Source organism: Poecilia reticulata, chromosome 23 (assembly GCF_904066995.2).
Source record: "Poecilia reticulata chromosome 23, P_reticulata-male-v2, whole genome shotgun sequence".
Classification (NCBI taxonomy): domain Eukaryota; kingdom Metazoa; phylum Chordata; class Actinopteri; order Cyprinodontiformes; family Poeciliidae; genus Poecilia; species Poecilia reticulata.
In genome coordinates, this window is record NC_088852.1 from 19,143,208 (window position 1) to 19,161,322 (window position 18,115).

General features: G+C 40.6%; 1 protein-coding gene across 21 annotated transcripts in view; it reads left to right on the forward strand.

Annotated features, from left to right (window-relative positions):
- Positions 1-18,115, forward strand: part of LOC103459572 (pleckstrin homology domain-containing family A member 5) — a 182,558-nt gene that overhangs the window by 56,085 nt on the left and 108,358 nt on the right. For 2 of the 21 annotated variants that reach the window (XM_081603670.1, XM_008401228.3), the window contains exon 1: positions 10,849-10,999. The exons of 17 other annotated variants lie outside the window; for them this stretch is intronic. In XM_081603670.1, the coding sequence (XP_081459796.1) occupies positions 10,935-10,999 (65 nt within the window). In that variant the 5' untranslated portion in view covers positions 10,849-10,934. Of the gene's footprint in view, positions 1-3,288; positions 3,438-10,559; positions 10,815-10,848; positions 11,000-18,115 lie in introns of those variants that run through there. 2 more of the 21 variants (XR_014085983.1, XM_008401235.3) reach the window with 2 other exon arrangements.

An 18,115-nucleotide genomic window follows, 5' to 3' on the forward strand; every position in this document is an offset into this window, starting at 1 on the left:
TAAAACCAGTTCCTGTAAAACCAGTTCCTGTAAAACCAGCTCCTGTAAAACCAGCTCTTGTAAATCCAGTTCCTGTAAAACCAGCTCCTGTAAAACCAGCTCCTGTAAAACCAGCTCCTGTAAAACCAGCTCCTGTAAAACCAGCTCCTGTAAAACCAGCTCCTGTAAAACCAGCTCCTGTAAAACCAGCTCCTGTAAAACCAGCTCCTGTAAAACCAGCTCCTGTAAAACCAGCTCCTGTAAAACCAGCTCCTGTAAAACCAGCTCCTGTAAAACCAGTTCCTGTAAAACCAGCTCCTGTAAAACCAGCTCCTGTAAAACCAGCTCCTGTAAAACCAGCTCCTGTAAAACCAGTTCCTGTAAAACCAGTTCCTGTAAAACCAGCTCCTGTAAAACCAGCTCTTGTAAATCCAGTTCCTGTAAAACCAGCTCCTGTAAAACCAGCTCCTGTAAAACCAGCTCCTGTAAAACCAGCTCCTGTAAAACCAGCTCCTGTAAAACCAGCTCCTGTAAAACCAGCTCCTGTAAAACCAGTTCCTGTAAAACCAGCTCCTGTAAAACCAGCTCCTGTAAAACCAGCTCCTGTAAAACCAGCTCCTGTAAAACCATTAGTTCATGAATTCAGAGGAAGAGGAATTGACTACTGAGGAGTTGCAACACCTCTTTTTCTTTTCCCATCTTATCTGGAGAAAAAAATCCCAGAAAGCATCGGTGGGATGTTCACCTGCTGCATCTGACCAAAGCTGTGGAGGGGGAGTTCCGTGTTTTGGTCCAACAATGCATACTTCCTAGCTGCCTCGGTCAGTTGTTCTTCAATGCTATCCATCCTGCTTTATAGCTGAAAAAACAGCATCTAGAAGATTGGTACTTGGGACTATTTTTCACATTAACATCTAAGAACAAAATGACACAAATTTCGTCACGTCTACAACAATGAGAGACTATTTGAGCACATGGGCCGACCATGCTGGACTCTCTGGTGCAGACAGACTGGGCCCTTCTCCCTCCCCCTACCCACTGCATGACCTTGCACAACAATGAGGTTAAGGCAACAGCTCTGCATAGGTGCCCTCAGCTAACTAAATAAGCTTCAGGCATCCTAACACATCAGTCACACTATTATGACTGCAGATAGGGGACGTAAATTACTATCTCTTTATTATCACTCCTGATATAGTCAGCTTCAGTGAACATTTTGTCTGTACATTTCATGTGTTTGAAGTAGGAAAGATGAGCAAAATGAGAATTTGATGTTTAATATCAAACACATATAATCCATGGAGACACTACTACTTCCAGAACTTAAAGGATCGACTGGGAACATCTGGTGGCAGATAACTGCACAGCTTCAGGAGTCCAGATATGAGACCATAGCTCCATAAGTCAGAGCTAAAGCCTATCCACACCGGTAGATAGGCAAGTGATCATAATGCTCTGAAACAAATAATGAATTCCCAGTATGTACTCTTTCCAATAGAGCCTTTTAACTGTGCAGGTTGCAGAGATTATGAGAACAAACATGTTTGAAAGAATAGGCAACATATCAGAAAAGCAGGACATGTTCCTCAACTGAGATGCAGAGAGATGATCTTTTTCTCATTAAACTCTTATCGCTTCAAGACTGTAATGATCACATTCCAGTTGCAATGAATCATGTGCTTTACAAAAGGAATCACAAGGAAGAACTTTCCCTTTATACGTTCTACAGAAATCAAAGATTACTGAGTTTTGTCTGACTTGTGTTTCCTTCCTGCAGCTCCCCTGCCTCTGGTCTCCCCCCATGCTCCTCCTCACACTAATCACAGTGATCTGGAGGAAGGCAGGGTGGAGCCATTGGCTGATTCGGTTGCTGGTGGTGCTTGGTGCCTGAGTGCAGCGGATCAGGGCAGGCTTTGATCCCACAGCTCTCCTGGGAAGCTGTCAGCGCTGTTGGACCCTGTTCCTCTTTTCCCTCATTTTAATTACGGAGTCATAATGGAGTCTGTACACTCAGCTGAAACACATCAAATGCTCATAGCAAAGAAAAATTTGCCCCCATCCCCTGTTTCCCCTCCTGTAAATATGCTGACCCCCCCTCTGTGCCCTCCACCCAAAGTTCTTCTTTGGAACTTTGAAACTGAAGGCTTCCAGCTGGATGGATGACCAACATGCAGGTTCTCATCTTGGTTAGTTCTAATCTTTTCAGAAAGATCTGGCATTCAAATTTCTTGAGCGAATTATGAAGTTTATTTTACATTTGGCCAACCATGGTCCCAAAGAAACCTTACCACAGGATCGGCAGTTCTGATAGTGGCTACAGTGAAATGAGACCTGCTAGTTTGACATTTAGTTGCTACCAGTCCTGTTTTCCCTGGAACACCTTTATTTGGAAATAGTGGAAGCAGTTGAGTTCCTCTTGGAGGCTGATTTAGAAGACAAAACTTGGGGATAAAGTGGCGCAAAATCATCCTGTGTTTTCTGCATTGTTTTTAGATATCTGAAATGTGTGGCATGCATCTGGTTGGAGATTTCGGTGGTTGTCCTGCTCGAAGATGAAACTCCAACCCAGCCTAAAGTCCTCTTTAATCTCCAAAAGGTTTTCGTCCAGGATTGTTCTGGATTTGGCTCAATCCATCTTCCCATCAGCTCTGAAAAGCTTCCCTGTTTCTGATATTGAAAAGCATCTCCACAGCATGATGCTGCCTCCACCAAAACATATGGTGCATCTAACCCAAGAAGTTTAAAAAGTTGAATTCTCCCCTTACCCACCTTGTCAGCTGTAAGACAACAGAAACATGACTGAAATGAATTTTGAAAATGTAACACAAAATTTTTCGTTAACTACTTTATAGTCATGGTAATAAAGTGGCTTTACCAAAAAAATCTGTTCTCTTCTAGGTTCTAAAATTATTTAAGAAATGCAGATTTATAATAGGCTTAGGGTTGGGGTAGTGTACAGTATTATGTAGTAAACAAAAATGAAACCAAAGTGGACATGAGGGGGCTGCACAGTGGTAGCACTGTTGTGTTGCAGAAAAAATATTCTGGGTTCAAGTCCCATCCTGGGGTCTTTCTTTGTACCATATTTTCCGCACTATAAGGCGCACCAGATTATAAGGTGCACCTTCAATGAATGGCCTATTTTATTTTATTTCCTGAGCAAGCTTTACCTCAACTTGTACATGATGAGGGAGTGAAATGGCGTATAAGTTTTTACTTAGTTGTGCCAGCAAATGACAGGGCTTAGAATTTGTTGTATTAGAATGTGTAATCTCTCTGCTCTGACATTCCGTGTTTATTATTTATAAGTTAACATTTCCACTGGCCACAAGAGGGAGACGAGGCTCTTCTCAACTGGAGAAGCTGCGTCACAGTGGGCACACTGACACCAGACACACCACTGTGGAACAACAGCCACAAAATAAGTCCAAAAGGAACAAGAAGAACTAAGACAGCAGGTATTTTGATTCATGGGGTTTTCTTGTGTCTATGGTTAGATATGTGACATAGGGGGTCATCTGCGTCTCTTTTAAATCTTAATGATGAATTGTGCATCTTTTATTCAGACTATACAGCCTAGGTTAGTGGTCCCCAACTCTGGTCCTCTGGAGCCTGGTGGTTGGGGTGCCGAGGCGGTCCACCGTGTTTTTGTATTAAAAGATGTTAAGGTGACGGTAATTATTTACCGAGTGATGTTTTAAAATTTCCTGAGTGATACTTTAAAATCTCTTGTCACCTTTCCTGTCCCATAACGTATACATGTTACGGGAAGACATCGCCAATGAAACACTACTTAAACCCACAACTAGTCTTAAAAACAACAAATCAAAATATACACTTAAAATGAATATCAATTATTTGCACTTTTGTTTAATGCAAATTAAGTCAGCAGCTCCATCAGGCCCCCTAGGGCTTCAGGGGCCCCATAAATGCTAATATTTTAACACAGACCACAGATACATGAATGTAACACTTGTTTATTGAGATGATCATTGCTGCTAAATTTGATTCAATTTCAGCATACATAAATTAAGATTTTAAATTGCTTAACATTTAAATGTAAGATTTTAAGCAGCTGGCAAGTTTACTTTGTAAAAGTTCAGAGAACAATATTCATAGTTAGACTGTTTTGTTACCATAGCGACAATCTGATGCTGAGTTTAATCTTTAAGTTTGAGCTCTGTTCACAAATACAATTTAGTAAACTGCAATTCTTGCTTTTTAGCAATCAGTTGTAATTCCTCCCCGTCTCTCAAATTAAATCCAACACAACTGTTAGAGGTGCTGATGTTTTTAGCAACAAAAGGGGCCCCTAAATCAGATTCTGCTCCAGGCCTCATACAGCCTTGGACCGGCCCTGCATGATGAGATAATCTGCTGCACTACGAGATGCGCAACAAACGGGAGATTTAATTCAATGCTGCTAATGTGGCTTTTCTTTCATTTTGTGTCTGTTGAGTTTTTAATAAGCGTCACAGAAACTGTTCTGATTGGTCGAGTTTATGGGACGAGTTTCTCAGATCTCCACATGGCTGTCTGACTAAGTGGACAAAGCATTTGATACGGTTTGATGCATTGTGTAACCGGAAAAATAATACTAAAAATAATGATATAATATAAAATCAGCGTGATGCGTTACAGACAGGAGAGCATGAAAGCTCCTCACCAGGCTGAACCTGCATGATCAGGTTAGCGCTGGTTCGTTAACTAATACACCGACCAACCAGGAAAACATAGATAAACTTTATCAGTGCAGGCAGAGACGGGCGCTGGGCAGTGTGTTGAGATGGAAAAGCTGCACAAAATTCTTTGTTCACAAATATAAATCATTCTCACCGCTCGCTCAACGCACCTCTGAAAGTGCGACTACAAGTTATTTCTGCAGTTCACGTAGAGCTGTGCAACCAGAGCCAACCAGAGTGGTGTTTAAAGTCCTACCTTGATCAAAAACTCTGGAAAGAATCATAATTCCTCACAGGGGGTTGATCTGGAAACATGACTGAAAGACCATGAAAGACCCATACAGGTCAGTCTGTGTCCGGTTTGAGTGAAAGAAGGCGCGCGGGATCCGCGCTGAGATAAACTTAATCCAGCTACTGCAGCGTGCGAGGCAACGTGCAGAGGCGCCAGCGGTGTGATTGGTCCGGCTTTAAATGCATAAACTATAAACCTATCTTCTATAAACATACATTTTAGGAATAAATCTGCTCTGATAGTGAAGCGATTAGAGTGACAGATGTTTACAATCCGGCTTAAAAAAATTTAAAAAGATTTTTTTTTCTTTTTTAAGCGGGATTGCCACCATCCTTTACTAGCCACTGGCTGTGGCTAGTAAAGGATGGTGGGCCGCCAGGCCTATAATACACTGGGGAAAACCCTGGTTTTGTGTAAACTGATATTTTCTTTTAAGTTATTTTAATAACCCTTACTGAGTCTGCACTCATCATAGCACTCGTGGCACATATGGGTGTTTTTAGGTTTCATAGTTCAGCTGGATATGGATTAGATTTATACACAGGACATCACTGGCTCTGTTCACTGGCACTAATATTTGCTTTACTTTCATCAGAAAGTTCTGTATCTCTTGGAGCTTTTTGGCTGTCCATATTTTATTGATCATTTTACACTATACCTTTTTAAATTGTTTACAGTAAAAAAAAAAAAGAATGAATGAACTGGTTGGCACATTCAGGATTTCAACATACAGATGGACAAAAACACTCCATGTTAGAACTCCAGTAGATCTGTGAATAGTCACTTCATAACCTCAGAATGTACTATAAACATTGATACACTTCTAATCTGCATACATGCGCATATGCTTATACATAATTATATGAGAGTAAACAAACTCAGCAAAGAAAAAAGAAAAAAAACTGAATCAGAACCCTGAATAATGCAGCCTGGATCCAAGATCCACAGAGAATTGCTAGAAGTGAACTCCATGTCTTCAGTTCTTTGGCTCCATGAACTAACAATGCCTAAATTGTTTCTATACGAACAATAGAAACAATTGTATGAACAATGCCCAAATATTTCAGAAAGAGGGTGACTGTGGAGGTTTCCAGCATGTGGCAACGTTTTTTTTCCCACAGCGATAAGTTCTGCCAGCAGCGGTCTTCTCATGTCCAGTGTCACATCCAGCATTGTCAAAGCTGATGAAGCAGATTTAGTTTCTGTGTCCCTAAAGTAGTGGAACAAACTCCATGAAAACTTGAGATGTTCTCAATTTGTTGGTTCTTTGCTCTTTACTGTAACTTTCCTATAAACTTTACAACTTGATATTATTTGTCATGTTAAAGTTGTTAACTGAGATAAAATTAGTCTTTTAGAGGGTTTTTTTTCCTCTGGCTTACTAACAGAGTCCAAAAATACAACTGTTAGCTTTACTGTTCTCTTTAAACTGTCCTTAGGTGTGTGTGTGTGTGTGTGTGTGTGTGTGTGTGTGTGTGCGTGCGTGTGTGTGTGTGGGTGTGTGTGTGTGTGTGTGTAGGTGTGTGTGTGTGTGTGCGTGTGCGCGCGTGTGTGTGTGCGCGTGCGTGTGTGTGTGTGTGGGTGCGTGTGTGTGTGTGTGTGTGCGTGTGTGTGCGTGTGTGTGTGCGTGCGTGTGCGTGCGTGTGCGTGGTTGTGCGTGCGCGTGCGTGCGTGTGCGTGCGTGTGCGTGGTTGTGCGTGCGCGTGCGTGCGTGCGTGTGTGTGTGTTTGCGCGCGTGTTGTCTGTTCTAGATTTCTCTGGCAACTTTCACACAGCAGAAAAATTCAACCCTAATCTGCCTGTTTTGTTTTATCCGACCTTTTCATGACTGTGTGATCAACCCAACACTGATCTGTCACCCTACAAAAAATCCAATCTGTGCCACTTCCATATGGTTCTAATACACATATGGAAGCGTAGAGGTTTTGAAAACCTGAAGGGTCATGTCACATTTTATCCAGCTTTTGCCCCTTGATTTGAGACGTGTGATAATTCTGCACCATTAGACGCCAGACAAGGTAAATCCGGATGTAAGCAATGGCTGAAATTAATTACTGAAAATAATTACTTAATTATGAAAGACATCTGTATCACTGAAACATACAACTCCTGGCTCTGACTACACATCCAAGCAGTCTTCTCTACAGAAGTTGTGGTCAATGCATTGCTGTTAACTGTGCTTTCCTTTTTTTAGTTTCATTCATTTTAAGATCTTGTGAAAAGAATGTAGTTTTCCAATGCTGAATAAACTTTAAAATCAATCCATTAACAGCTCCATTGATTATTACATGCAGTTGCTTTGGGGATGTAAACTGTTCAAGCAGAAGTCTCATTGGTAGAATGAACAACAACAACAAATAAAACATATTTCAGCAGAAATCTGAATTGTGTATCAATAACCTGTATCATCTTGTGTTGGACTGCCAACCTGACTAGAAAGCTCAGTTTCCACAAGGCCCTAGACCCCACTAGGGTGTGTCTAGACAATGGATTTTTTCTTTTTGTCATTTTCCACAATGAAATTTCTGTAACTGTGCTTCTATGTTTTCCGGTAAAACACTTTACCTGTGCATGAATTGTGCTATACAAATCAACTTAGACCTGCCTTTCCCGCTGCACTCTGCACCCTGTCGTTTAGCTTCAACCCCCCGGCGCTCCCTCTCCACCCTGTTACATCCTGGACATTTTTCTGGGAACATTTATTGCATAAGTCATGAGCTCTTAAAACAGCTGAATGTCAGCCTAGATCACAGCTCAGATATCCTCGTCACTTCTTTGAGTAAACAGAGCACACACACACGCATGTATGTGTGTGTGCGTGTGTGTGTGTGTGCGTGTGCGTGTGTATGTGTGTGTGTGTGCGTGTGCGTGTGTGTAGATTGCCTGGAATCTGATGGATTCAGGGAGACAGTTTGAAGGCGGGATGAGGAGATGAACGAAGGGGCAGTTTGTCTTTTTCTCCGATCCCTCCATCACCTTCCCTGCATTGGTCATATCTCCACATCCTGCTTTCTCTCAGCTTATTGGCATGCACACAGAGTATGTCTCGTTGGCTCTGTGCTTATGCAGACAGAGGATGTGTGGAGATGGGTAACCATGACAACAGCAGCTTGAAGTTAAACCGCTAGTGGCACACACGGCGCTGTGCCTGCTTTGTACAATTCTTTTTCTGTGTGGAGGAAGATTCACAGATAAGATGTTCTCCTCATATTCCAGCCCAGACCTATATGAATACTGTCCACGCTCCAGATCTGAGTGCTTCAGTGTGTGAACAGTTCAATAAAGAGCTAGTCATACTTGCTGTATCCTCTTGGCATCTTTTTATTTGGCAGATGAATGAAAAGGCTTCTAGATTTTCTACATAATTTCATCCGATTTTAGTTTATCATCAGAAAGAAGGCCTGCTTTCCCATCGGTGACTTATTGTGAGAACTGATTCTATGCAAACTCTGTAGCACTAGAGGTATGTCTTTTTAAAACATGAAGGGATATACATATCATTAATCACAATGCCTAACTCTGAAAGCTTGAAATATAATACTTCAGCCCGTTAAATGCAAGCATTTATTATTATTATTATTATTATTATTATTATTATTATTATTGTTGTTGTTGTTATTGTTATTGCAGCACAAAGCAGGTAATGTATTCTCCCAGTATGCCACAGCAACCAAGGGACACTTCCTCCACTACACATTCATACAGGTAGTAACAGACTTGTTCAGGATACAACTGACAGATAAAATATATATTATTTCCTAATTCTTCGGTGCCCCGCCCCTTACTGATGCCGGACAGGGCAGCTGCCCACATAGACCATGTAAAAACCGCCATCGAATGCATGTTTCCAAACATTGCTAATGAAAATGTTTCATTTTCTCCAACCAAACATGTCTGAAAATTCTCAGTTTTCCGTGTTTTTGTCTTAAGAAGTCATTTTGTTTTAAACGTTCATGTAGAAATGTCCGTCTTTATTCATTTCCTATGAATCTTGTGCAATGAGGCAACAGTCGCTAGTGTGGCCGGTGTAAAAAGCTCTCAAACATATCCTTTTTCTCATTCTTACTATAGTTGCCAAGCAACACAGGGTGAAAACATTGTTATTGGTTTTACACAGAAGAGATAAAGAATGTGTGTAACTGCACTGAGCTTATTGACATCTAATTAGCCATCCTCCATCTACCAGTGCACCCTGCAGGATGATGGAACATTACATATTTAGTTTCAAAAATTCTGAGTATAAAAACATGTATTGCTTTTAAATTTAAGAAACTATCTAATGAAAGAAGCCCTCACAAAAATTATGGTACATGCAACTTAATGATTTGCTGCACAACGCTTTGAAGCAATAACTGCAATCAACTGATTTCTGCACCTGTCCGCAGGTATCCTGGCCTGCTCCTCATGGGCAAACTGCCCCAGTTTCCCAGCTTTAAAGGTGTCTTCTCCACACAACGGATTGCATCTCCTTCCACAGTTTAACAGGATTTAGATCAGGGCTCATAGAAGGCTAGTTCAGAATTGTCCAATATTTTGATCTTCGCAATTCTTGGATGTTTCTAGCTGTGTGTTTTGGGTCAGTATCCTGTTGGAAGACCTAAGACCTGCGACTGAGACCAAGCTTTCTGACATTTGGTAGCACATTTCTCTCCAGAATGCATTGATAGTCTTGAGATTTCGTTGTATCTTGCACAGATTCAAGAAACCTTGGGTCAGATGCAGCAAAGCAGCCCAAAGCACAGCCAAACCTCCATGTTTCAAAGTTGGGACCTTGCTCTTCTCTTGCCTTCCCTCATTTTTGGTCTATGAACATAGAGGTGATGCCAAAGAGCTTCAGTTTTGTCTCATCTGTACAGAGGACGTTACCCCAGAAGCCTTGAGGCTTGTAATTACGCATCGTGACAAATTTCAGTCTTTTTTTTTTTTGCCATAATGAATTTAACAAAAATAATTTGTTAAATAATTTGTTGCTGTGCATTTGCAGCTGATGGCCAGTAGTTGAGTGTATTTTATGATGCATTATTATCCACTTCACTGGTCTGTGTGCATTTATAACATGGAAATCCACAAGAAGCACAAGAAAATGGCTTTTAGATAGCTGTCCACTGTAGTGACCACTATCCATGAAAGGGTTAAATTTGATTTAACAGCATTAAATAATTAAATCCGCATAGATAAATTAAAGTGTATTATAAGCCCTCCATGTTTGGCTCTGATTCTGAATGCAGAACCTGAGAGGTCTGGAAGGTATCGACCTTCCTGAGAGGATCTTTAATGTATTGTGGTTCTAAGCTGCTCACTGATTCATAAACAGTGTTTTAAAGTCTTTTCTCTCAGTGTAAGGTCTGTAGAAGTGGGTGATGTTCTCCATCTTCCTGGTTTTAGTCAGAACACCAGCAGCTTTCTGGATTGGCTGCAGCAGGAGGATTGATTTTTAGGCAGATCTGTGAAGACACAGTTGCAATGCGATTAAAAATAAATGCATGGTTGAGTTTCTATAGGTCTTGTAGATAATCTAGTATGTCTTAGAACATGGTTTCCATTTAGAGGCAGTGCTGCCCCTCTGTGGTCAGTGCATGAATAAAGCTTAGGAAATGTTATCCGTTCTATTTTCTTCACTTGGCTGCCTTCACATCCTTGTTGGGCATTTTTTCCTCCCGTGTCCCGGCTCTACGTTGGCTTGTCTGTCTGATAGTAGTGGAACAGAAGCGGCGCAGGCAGCCCAGGAGAGGCAACGTGAGGGAGGGAAGGCTGTTAAGCAGCACTCACACAAGAAGCGTTAATGTCTGAGCAAAGCCGGTGGACAGAGACAGCCGTCCTCCTGCCTACCTGCCTCCTTAACCATATGCACTATTCCTGTGGTGAGTCAAGTCAACCAGCTGTGGACTTTATTGGCATTGTGTGTTTTTGGCTGTGAGTCTGGGCAAACACTGACACTGTGAATTCTCTCACGGTGGCATGCTGAGAGCTTCATCGCTGGCATGGTAGAATATGAGGAAGGACTGAGCCGAGCGGCTGCCTCGGCTTTCTCTCAGGAAAAAACAAGGTGAATCAAAGAGCTGCTCCAGCGAAGCTCAGGGCTGTTTGTGTTCGCTTTCATCTGGTTTATTTAAAGGTGTCATTTCCTAAATGCATGTTAAAAACTGGCCTCTGCTGCTCTTGCTGTGCCTGGCTTCCAGTGTGTGGACAGAATCTTTATTTAGAGCCAGTTGTTCATCATGAAGCAGAACCAGATTTCAGCTAAAGCAAATGACTGATACTAGCTTTACTTGTCTCTGAGATTAATGCTGTAAGCCATTTTCACAGAACATTGAAAATTGTTTACATAATACATTTCTATATGCAAAAATTTTAATGACAATGCCATTATGTTTATATTTTGTGTGAGTAAAGGGCCATCAAGCTTTTGCATTTTGTTTGAAATGTTCATTTTATTCAAAGCTGTTACTTCTGACAGAAAGCCTGCAGCATAGTTTTGGTCTTTTGATTTACATCTCAGAATCATTAGAAAAAAGAACAAGACCTGAAAGAAAACTGAAAAATGTATATTAGCCAATAAGAAGCTTGATCACTGCATCACCAAAACCAACAATAGTTCCATTTGGATTAAATAGTGGTAAAATGTCATCTTACTCAGCTATATACAGTCAATACATTAGGCATAATATTATGACCACCTGCCCAGTAGTATGTTGGGCAGGTGGTCAACATACTACTATAGCATAGTATGTAGTATGTAGCTCTAAGATGTTAGCAGCCAATCCTTTAAGTCCTGCAGGGAGCAACATGGATTGGACCTGTTTGCCCTGCACTTCCCACAGATGCTCAGTGAGATTTATTCTCTGCACCTTTATAACAGAGGACAGTTCAGTTAGAGCAAACAGAGAAGCAAGGCTTGCATGATTTGGACATGCAGAGAAAGAACAGAAGGCATGTAGGGAAAAAGATGTTAAATCTGAAGTTGCCAGGCTTCTGGTGCGCAGGACGACTGAAGAGAAGGTTCCTAAATGTAGTGAAGAAAGACATGCAGAGGGTTGGTGTGATGGGGGGTGAAGGGGGCTCAAGATATTCAAATGGCAGGTAGGTGGTTAGCAATAGCGTCCACTGAAGGGAGGGGGTTAAAGCGGAAGGTCTCTGCTTCTGTTTGACTGCCTGGCTTCATTTAGTGCACGGCTCAGTTTAGTGATGCAGGAAAAAGCAGAATGCTTGTGTGGCCTCTTTATGTCGCTGCTCATCTGTGCACACAGTACAACCTAGCAACAGTGCTGAACATGATAGGATGTGCTGTTCCCAGCTGTTCCAACAGGGTCATCATGAATTAGAATCAAAAACTATCCTGACCCTCAGCTGCCTGTGCTGAGGTTCTGTCTTGTGTTGGTATTCCAGGGAGCACAACCAAATACCTGAAATCTGCAAATACTTGAGACTCCACCTAAATCTGTTGATACATTTCTATTCTATTAGTTAAAACACCAAATGTGCCTTAATACCCATAAAAAATAATTAAATTAAAAATTACATAAATCATACGATACAGGTCTTTATGGACTCCACACTCACCAGTGGATTTTGTCTTGACACTCACTACAGAAGCTACCATCTTCCTTGTCTCAACCAGCATCAAACAAAGTTAATGGCATTCCTGGATTGGTTGCTTTGCAAACAGCAGCAAAGAATGTGTCAGGTAGCGTTGCTGCAATAGGTCCTTTTCTGAACTACCTTTTTGGTAACACTTTATTTGAAGGGGGGTGATAAGACTGTCATGACACTGTCATAAACATGGCATAACACCTGTCATGAATATGAATAAGCCTTCATGAATATTTATGACCGTTGTCATAAAGCTTCAGTCGGTAAATTATGACACTTTTAATACAAAGTTGACATTATTCAAAATGTCTTTGTTATGACAACTTGACATTAACCAAGAAATCATTACTTTACCTTTAATAACATAAAGTTGCCTAATTTTTAAAGTGCAATCAGTAATACTTTTAGAACAAATTTATATGATTTAAAACTAGCATATTTTGAATTTATTTTCTTAACAGGCATGCTGGAAAAGAGGAAAAACTGCTGTTTCATGCTTGTGCTGGAGAAGAAACATGAGTTTAAAATTGTATTTTCACACAGACTCATTCTTTATTTGTGGCATTTTAAATATTGCATCAAATCTCACTGTCTGTTCTTGAGAATGGAAAACCAAACATGTTCTGTCTTTCACTCATTTCTTTGTTGAGGTCTGTTCTTGTCTTGAATGTGAAGGACTGTGTGATGTTCAGGGTTGTTACTGCAATATTTCAGTCAGGTTTGTTTGTATCAGAGTATTGAACACAGTTCATTCACAGCAAATGGAGGCCTGGAAAAGCTTAGATGGATAAGTAGGACAAATTAAGCCAGACAAAATATACTCACTGGCCACTTTATTAGGTACAACTTCCTAGTACCTACTTCAGTGTTCAGAACTGCCTTTATTCTTCATGTAACCAGAAACATTCCTGAGAGATTTCTTTCCTTATTTTTTGCATGATAACATTACACACATCTTGCAGATTTATTGACTGAACATCCACGATCAGTTCTGTTGAATGTGATCTTTTGGATTGAGGTTTGTAGACTGTAGAAGGTGGGCTGCACAGTGGCGCAGTTGGTAGAGCTGTTGCCTTGCAGCAAGAAGGTCCTGGGTTTGATTCCCGGCATTCTTTCTGCATGGAGTTTGCATGTTCTCCCTGTGCATGGTGGGTTTTCTCCGGGTACTCCGGTTTCCTCCCACAGTCCAAAAACATGACTGTTAAGTTAATTGGTCTGTCTAAATTGCCCCTAGGTGTGTGTGTGTGTGTGTGCATGGTTGTGTGTCCTGTGTGTCTCTGTGTTGCCCTGCGACAGACTGGCGACCTGTCCAGGGTGACCCCGCCTCTCGCCTGGAACGTCAGCTGGAGAGGCACCAGCACCCCTCCTGACCCCACTGAGGGACAAGGGTGAAAGAAAATGGATGGATGGATGGACTGTGGAGGCCAATGGTATCATGAAGTTGGCATGTCCCAGGAACTAGTTTAAAGTAATTTTAACTTTATGACATAGAGCAGATGGAAGCAGATGGCTGCTTCCATCTGACAGCTGGGAGCAGCCATCAGATGATCAGTACTCTGTGATCTTAAAGGAATGAATATGTTCAGCAGCAACACTTTTGTGTTTAAATGATGATGTAGGTACTAAAGGCCTACATCACCTCTAACTGGTCAGGTCCCGGTCTGCCCCAGAATGGTCCTGGTCCATCCGGCCAGATTCATTTTCCATTAGAAGATCTGGCGCAGCTCAACCTGGCTATTCTCAGATTTCTGTACCTACTTCAGGGGTACAACTAGCAGGACTGAGCCAGGTACAACACTGAAGCAGTTGGGTTGGCAGCTGACTGCAGTCACTGATTGGCTTGGGATTTACATCACTGAAAACTCCACACATTTCTTTTAGCTTAGCTTTGGACCAGCAGGTATCAGAGAGTTGTTCAGTATGGAATAGTGTAATAGGGTGTATGCCACGAGAGGTGGTGACGTATTTCCGTTTGAATTTATGCCACATAGATTGGTTCCGGGTTCTGCTTGCTCCTATTGTTTTTACCCAAAGCTGCAAGACCTGTACCATGAAAAATATGCAAAACTTGAAATATCTGTGAGCTACTGGTACAACAATTGAGTTTTGTGGTGTGTCGTTGTGTCCAGTAATTAGCCGTACCATCCAGTGCTGTATGTAATGTCCAGTGGACTGTAGCCAAACTTAGCCACTACAGCTAATACCCGGTTTGTAGCTGCCAGATGTTTAAAAGCTTGAGGATATTGAAGATCCAGCGTCAGAAATGGGAAGATGCAGGTTAAACGTTCTTCGATCAGTGGAATAATTTGTTGAAGGAAAATAATGCCGGAGGAAAAACACTGCTACGCGAACAGGCTGAGAACAGAGGCAGCGAGTCGCCACAAGGTAAGTCAATACGTGTGTTGATGTTTGCGTTTGTGTTATACTGAGTATGAAATTATTTTTAGGCAACTCCTTAGCTTTTTTTATGTGACAATTATATAAAATACATTTAACATGCAGTCGAAGCGACGATGATACCGAGCAGGTAATTTAAGAACAACCGAGAGCAGCAACGCTTCAGCACGAACTAGTCAGTCAGATTAAGGTCCAAAACCTTCGCTTTACAGCCGTTTCAGTGACACCGACCCACATAAAAAACCCACAGAACAAATGGTACAAATCACATATTTCCCGAATCCCGAAAATAGGACATCTACCTTTGCTGTTTCATAATTATAATCCACGTTAGAGTGAATTTTTCCACTTGGCTGCTATAATTTGTTCTTGTGTTACACAACATAATGTCTTTTTTTTCCCCTCTGAGATTCTGCTTAGAAAATGAGGTTATGACAATTTAGGTTTGCCTCGACTTTTATAAACTAATGCCTCTTATATGCATCATTTTTTGTATTACTGTTGGTACATATATTAGGTGAACACGGTGCTTTGCCTGCTAGTAGTTTAAATGAATTTCAGCTGCACACTTTCAAAAGAGTATTCAGATTTTAACATGCATTTTCTAAGTAGTATTTTAGTTCACTCTTACTCAGTAACTTCAGTGTTGTTAACTCTGAAACATTTTTTTTGCAGTTTCTTTGTGATACCAGAACTACACTTTTTACACATTTAATTTCCTGAGATATTGTCAATTTATTTTCAAGCAAAACTCTCAAAAAGAGCTGAGGATTTATTAGTTTTGATTACGTTGTGCAGCTAAATATGGACGCTTATTAGATTTTTTTCTTTTTAATTTTTCAGTTTTGCCTTCGTAACACCTTGTGATGTGTTTCTGAGTCATGATCGTTGTGCCGATTACCTTTCCACTGGATCCAAGCACCTTGACCAGCTGACCGGTACGGCGTCCATCAGTCCACGGTTTGCCGGATCATCACAACATGGACTAACTTTTTATTTACTTGTTTAAACTATGATCTGGAAACCGGAGCACCAGATATGCAAAAATCTACCTGCAGACTTTGTTTGCTACCCTGACATGCAGTCATCCTGGACGGGGCTGAGCCGGTCTTTCTCTCCTCCAGAGACGAGTTTTCATCACCAGTAAAGGCAAAACAAGTCTGATGTCTGATTAGCTGCTAGGAAGTATATTATATTCACTGTTCATTTTGCTATCCTGTTTGTACCTACAATAAAATTGAATCTCATTTGTAATTCTCATTTCACAAACTTTTTCCCCTTTTCTCAGTGTTTACGTTATATCAAGTATTTGCATGTAGATCAGGAATTCAAGTGAGATGTTAAATGCAACACATTTAGGTATACCAGCAAAGAAATGTGAATATTAAGTAATATGTAGTTAGTCATATAATTTAATATGCTGAATAAGGCTGGATGATACAAGATTTTTTATATACCAGATTTGATTTTAATCATTCCTCTCGTCCTCAATTTCTATAATAAAACCACAGAAAATACTTTTTTAAAAAATGCCTTTATTTCAATCATCTGTTCTGTGAGTTGGAGCATTACAGTCAGGATACAAGAAATTTTAATTGCAAGAATGCAGTCATCGTTACAGCAGAATAAAGATGAAATTTTATAACAATGTCTTAAAATGACAAGAAGTCGTTTTAATGAGAAATAAAGATTCAGATTGATCTGATGTAACCAGCTCAGTCCATGTAGTTCTGACATTTTGTCAGTAATCAAAAGGATGTACATTTTCACCTCAACTGACCAGGTAAGCAATTAAGGTAAAAATTTAAAAAATACTGTATAAACAAATAGCGTATACAAAACGGAAAAAGAGCAACTGATAGAAATACTTTATATAAAGAAAAGCAAAAAGTTAATAGCAGGAGAAAATTGTTGGCAACATTAGCTCAGCCAATCTCTCCCCCAGGAAGCCATCAAACTGAACTCATGTCCAACTCCAACTATAATAAAGATTAAAAAAGAAAGAAAATGGAAAGTTAAAATAATAAATAATGCCAAATTAATAATTCAGATCTAATGTGTTCTGGAATCTATTGACATTTTACAAATTTCACAAATCAGAAGGTTTCACAAATGTTTTATTTATTCTGCTGTTAGTACAGAATAATCTAGTTAGGTTTGAAATGTCTAGGTGTTGTTTTTAAAGTACAACACATTAAAAAAGCTCAAGATAGTGAAAAATTAAGTGTAATCGCCCTTTAGCTATTTTCCGAATTAGATGCTACATTCGGAAGCTAACTTCAGCTTCGACTGATAGCTTGGGCACAATATAGACAGATCTATATATGTTTATATCTATATCTTTATCTATATAGATATGTAGATTGCACAATGCACAGATAATCAAAACACTTAACATTTACATAGCACCTTTGTAAGCTTGTCCCTGTTAGCTACGTCAGACATATGAGGCATTATGGTGAATACAAACGATTTATTAACTTACCATCGAAGTTATTGTGAAGTTTTGACACATCCACCTTAAATTCTTTGTTGTTGTTGGAGCGAAACTCTCTTCCCTGACTTCCAGAACCTGCTTTCTGATGCAGTTCCCCACTCACCATCCATCCATCCATCCATCCATCCATCCATCCATCCATCCATCCATCCATCCATCCATCCATCCATCCATCCATCCATCCATCCATCCATCCATCCATCCATCCATCCATCCATCCATCCATCCATCCATCCATTTTCTTTACACCCTTGTCCCTCAGTGGGGTCAGGAGGGTTGCTGGTCTTTATCTCCAGCTAACGTTCCGGGCGAGAGGCGGGGTCACCCTGGACAGGTTGCCAGTCTGTTGCAGGGCCCCACTCACCATCCTCCAGCAATCCTGAGTTAACACACTGCACATTATTTGTGGATGCTTTTGAAGGACCAGATTTATATAGCATGACAAAACATAGCATACAAGTGAAAATTAAGCAATATCATCAACATAGCCCAGAGTACACTTGATAATAACGCAAAGTTAACTAAAGTCAGCTATCTCAGTGTAAAAGAAAAGTACCACCTACTGCTGTTTGTGAAACTTCAAATATCGAACAAAGTTGGAATCTGAGATCCTCTTCTTGCAGGTTTGGCATGTTGCACTGCGTTTTTCGTTGAATACTTCATAATTGAAGTACCCAA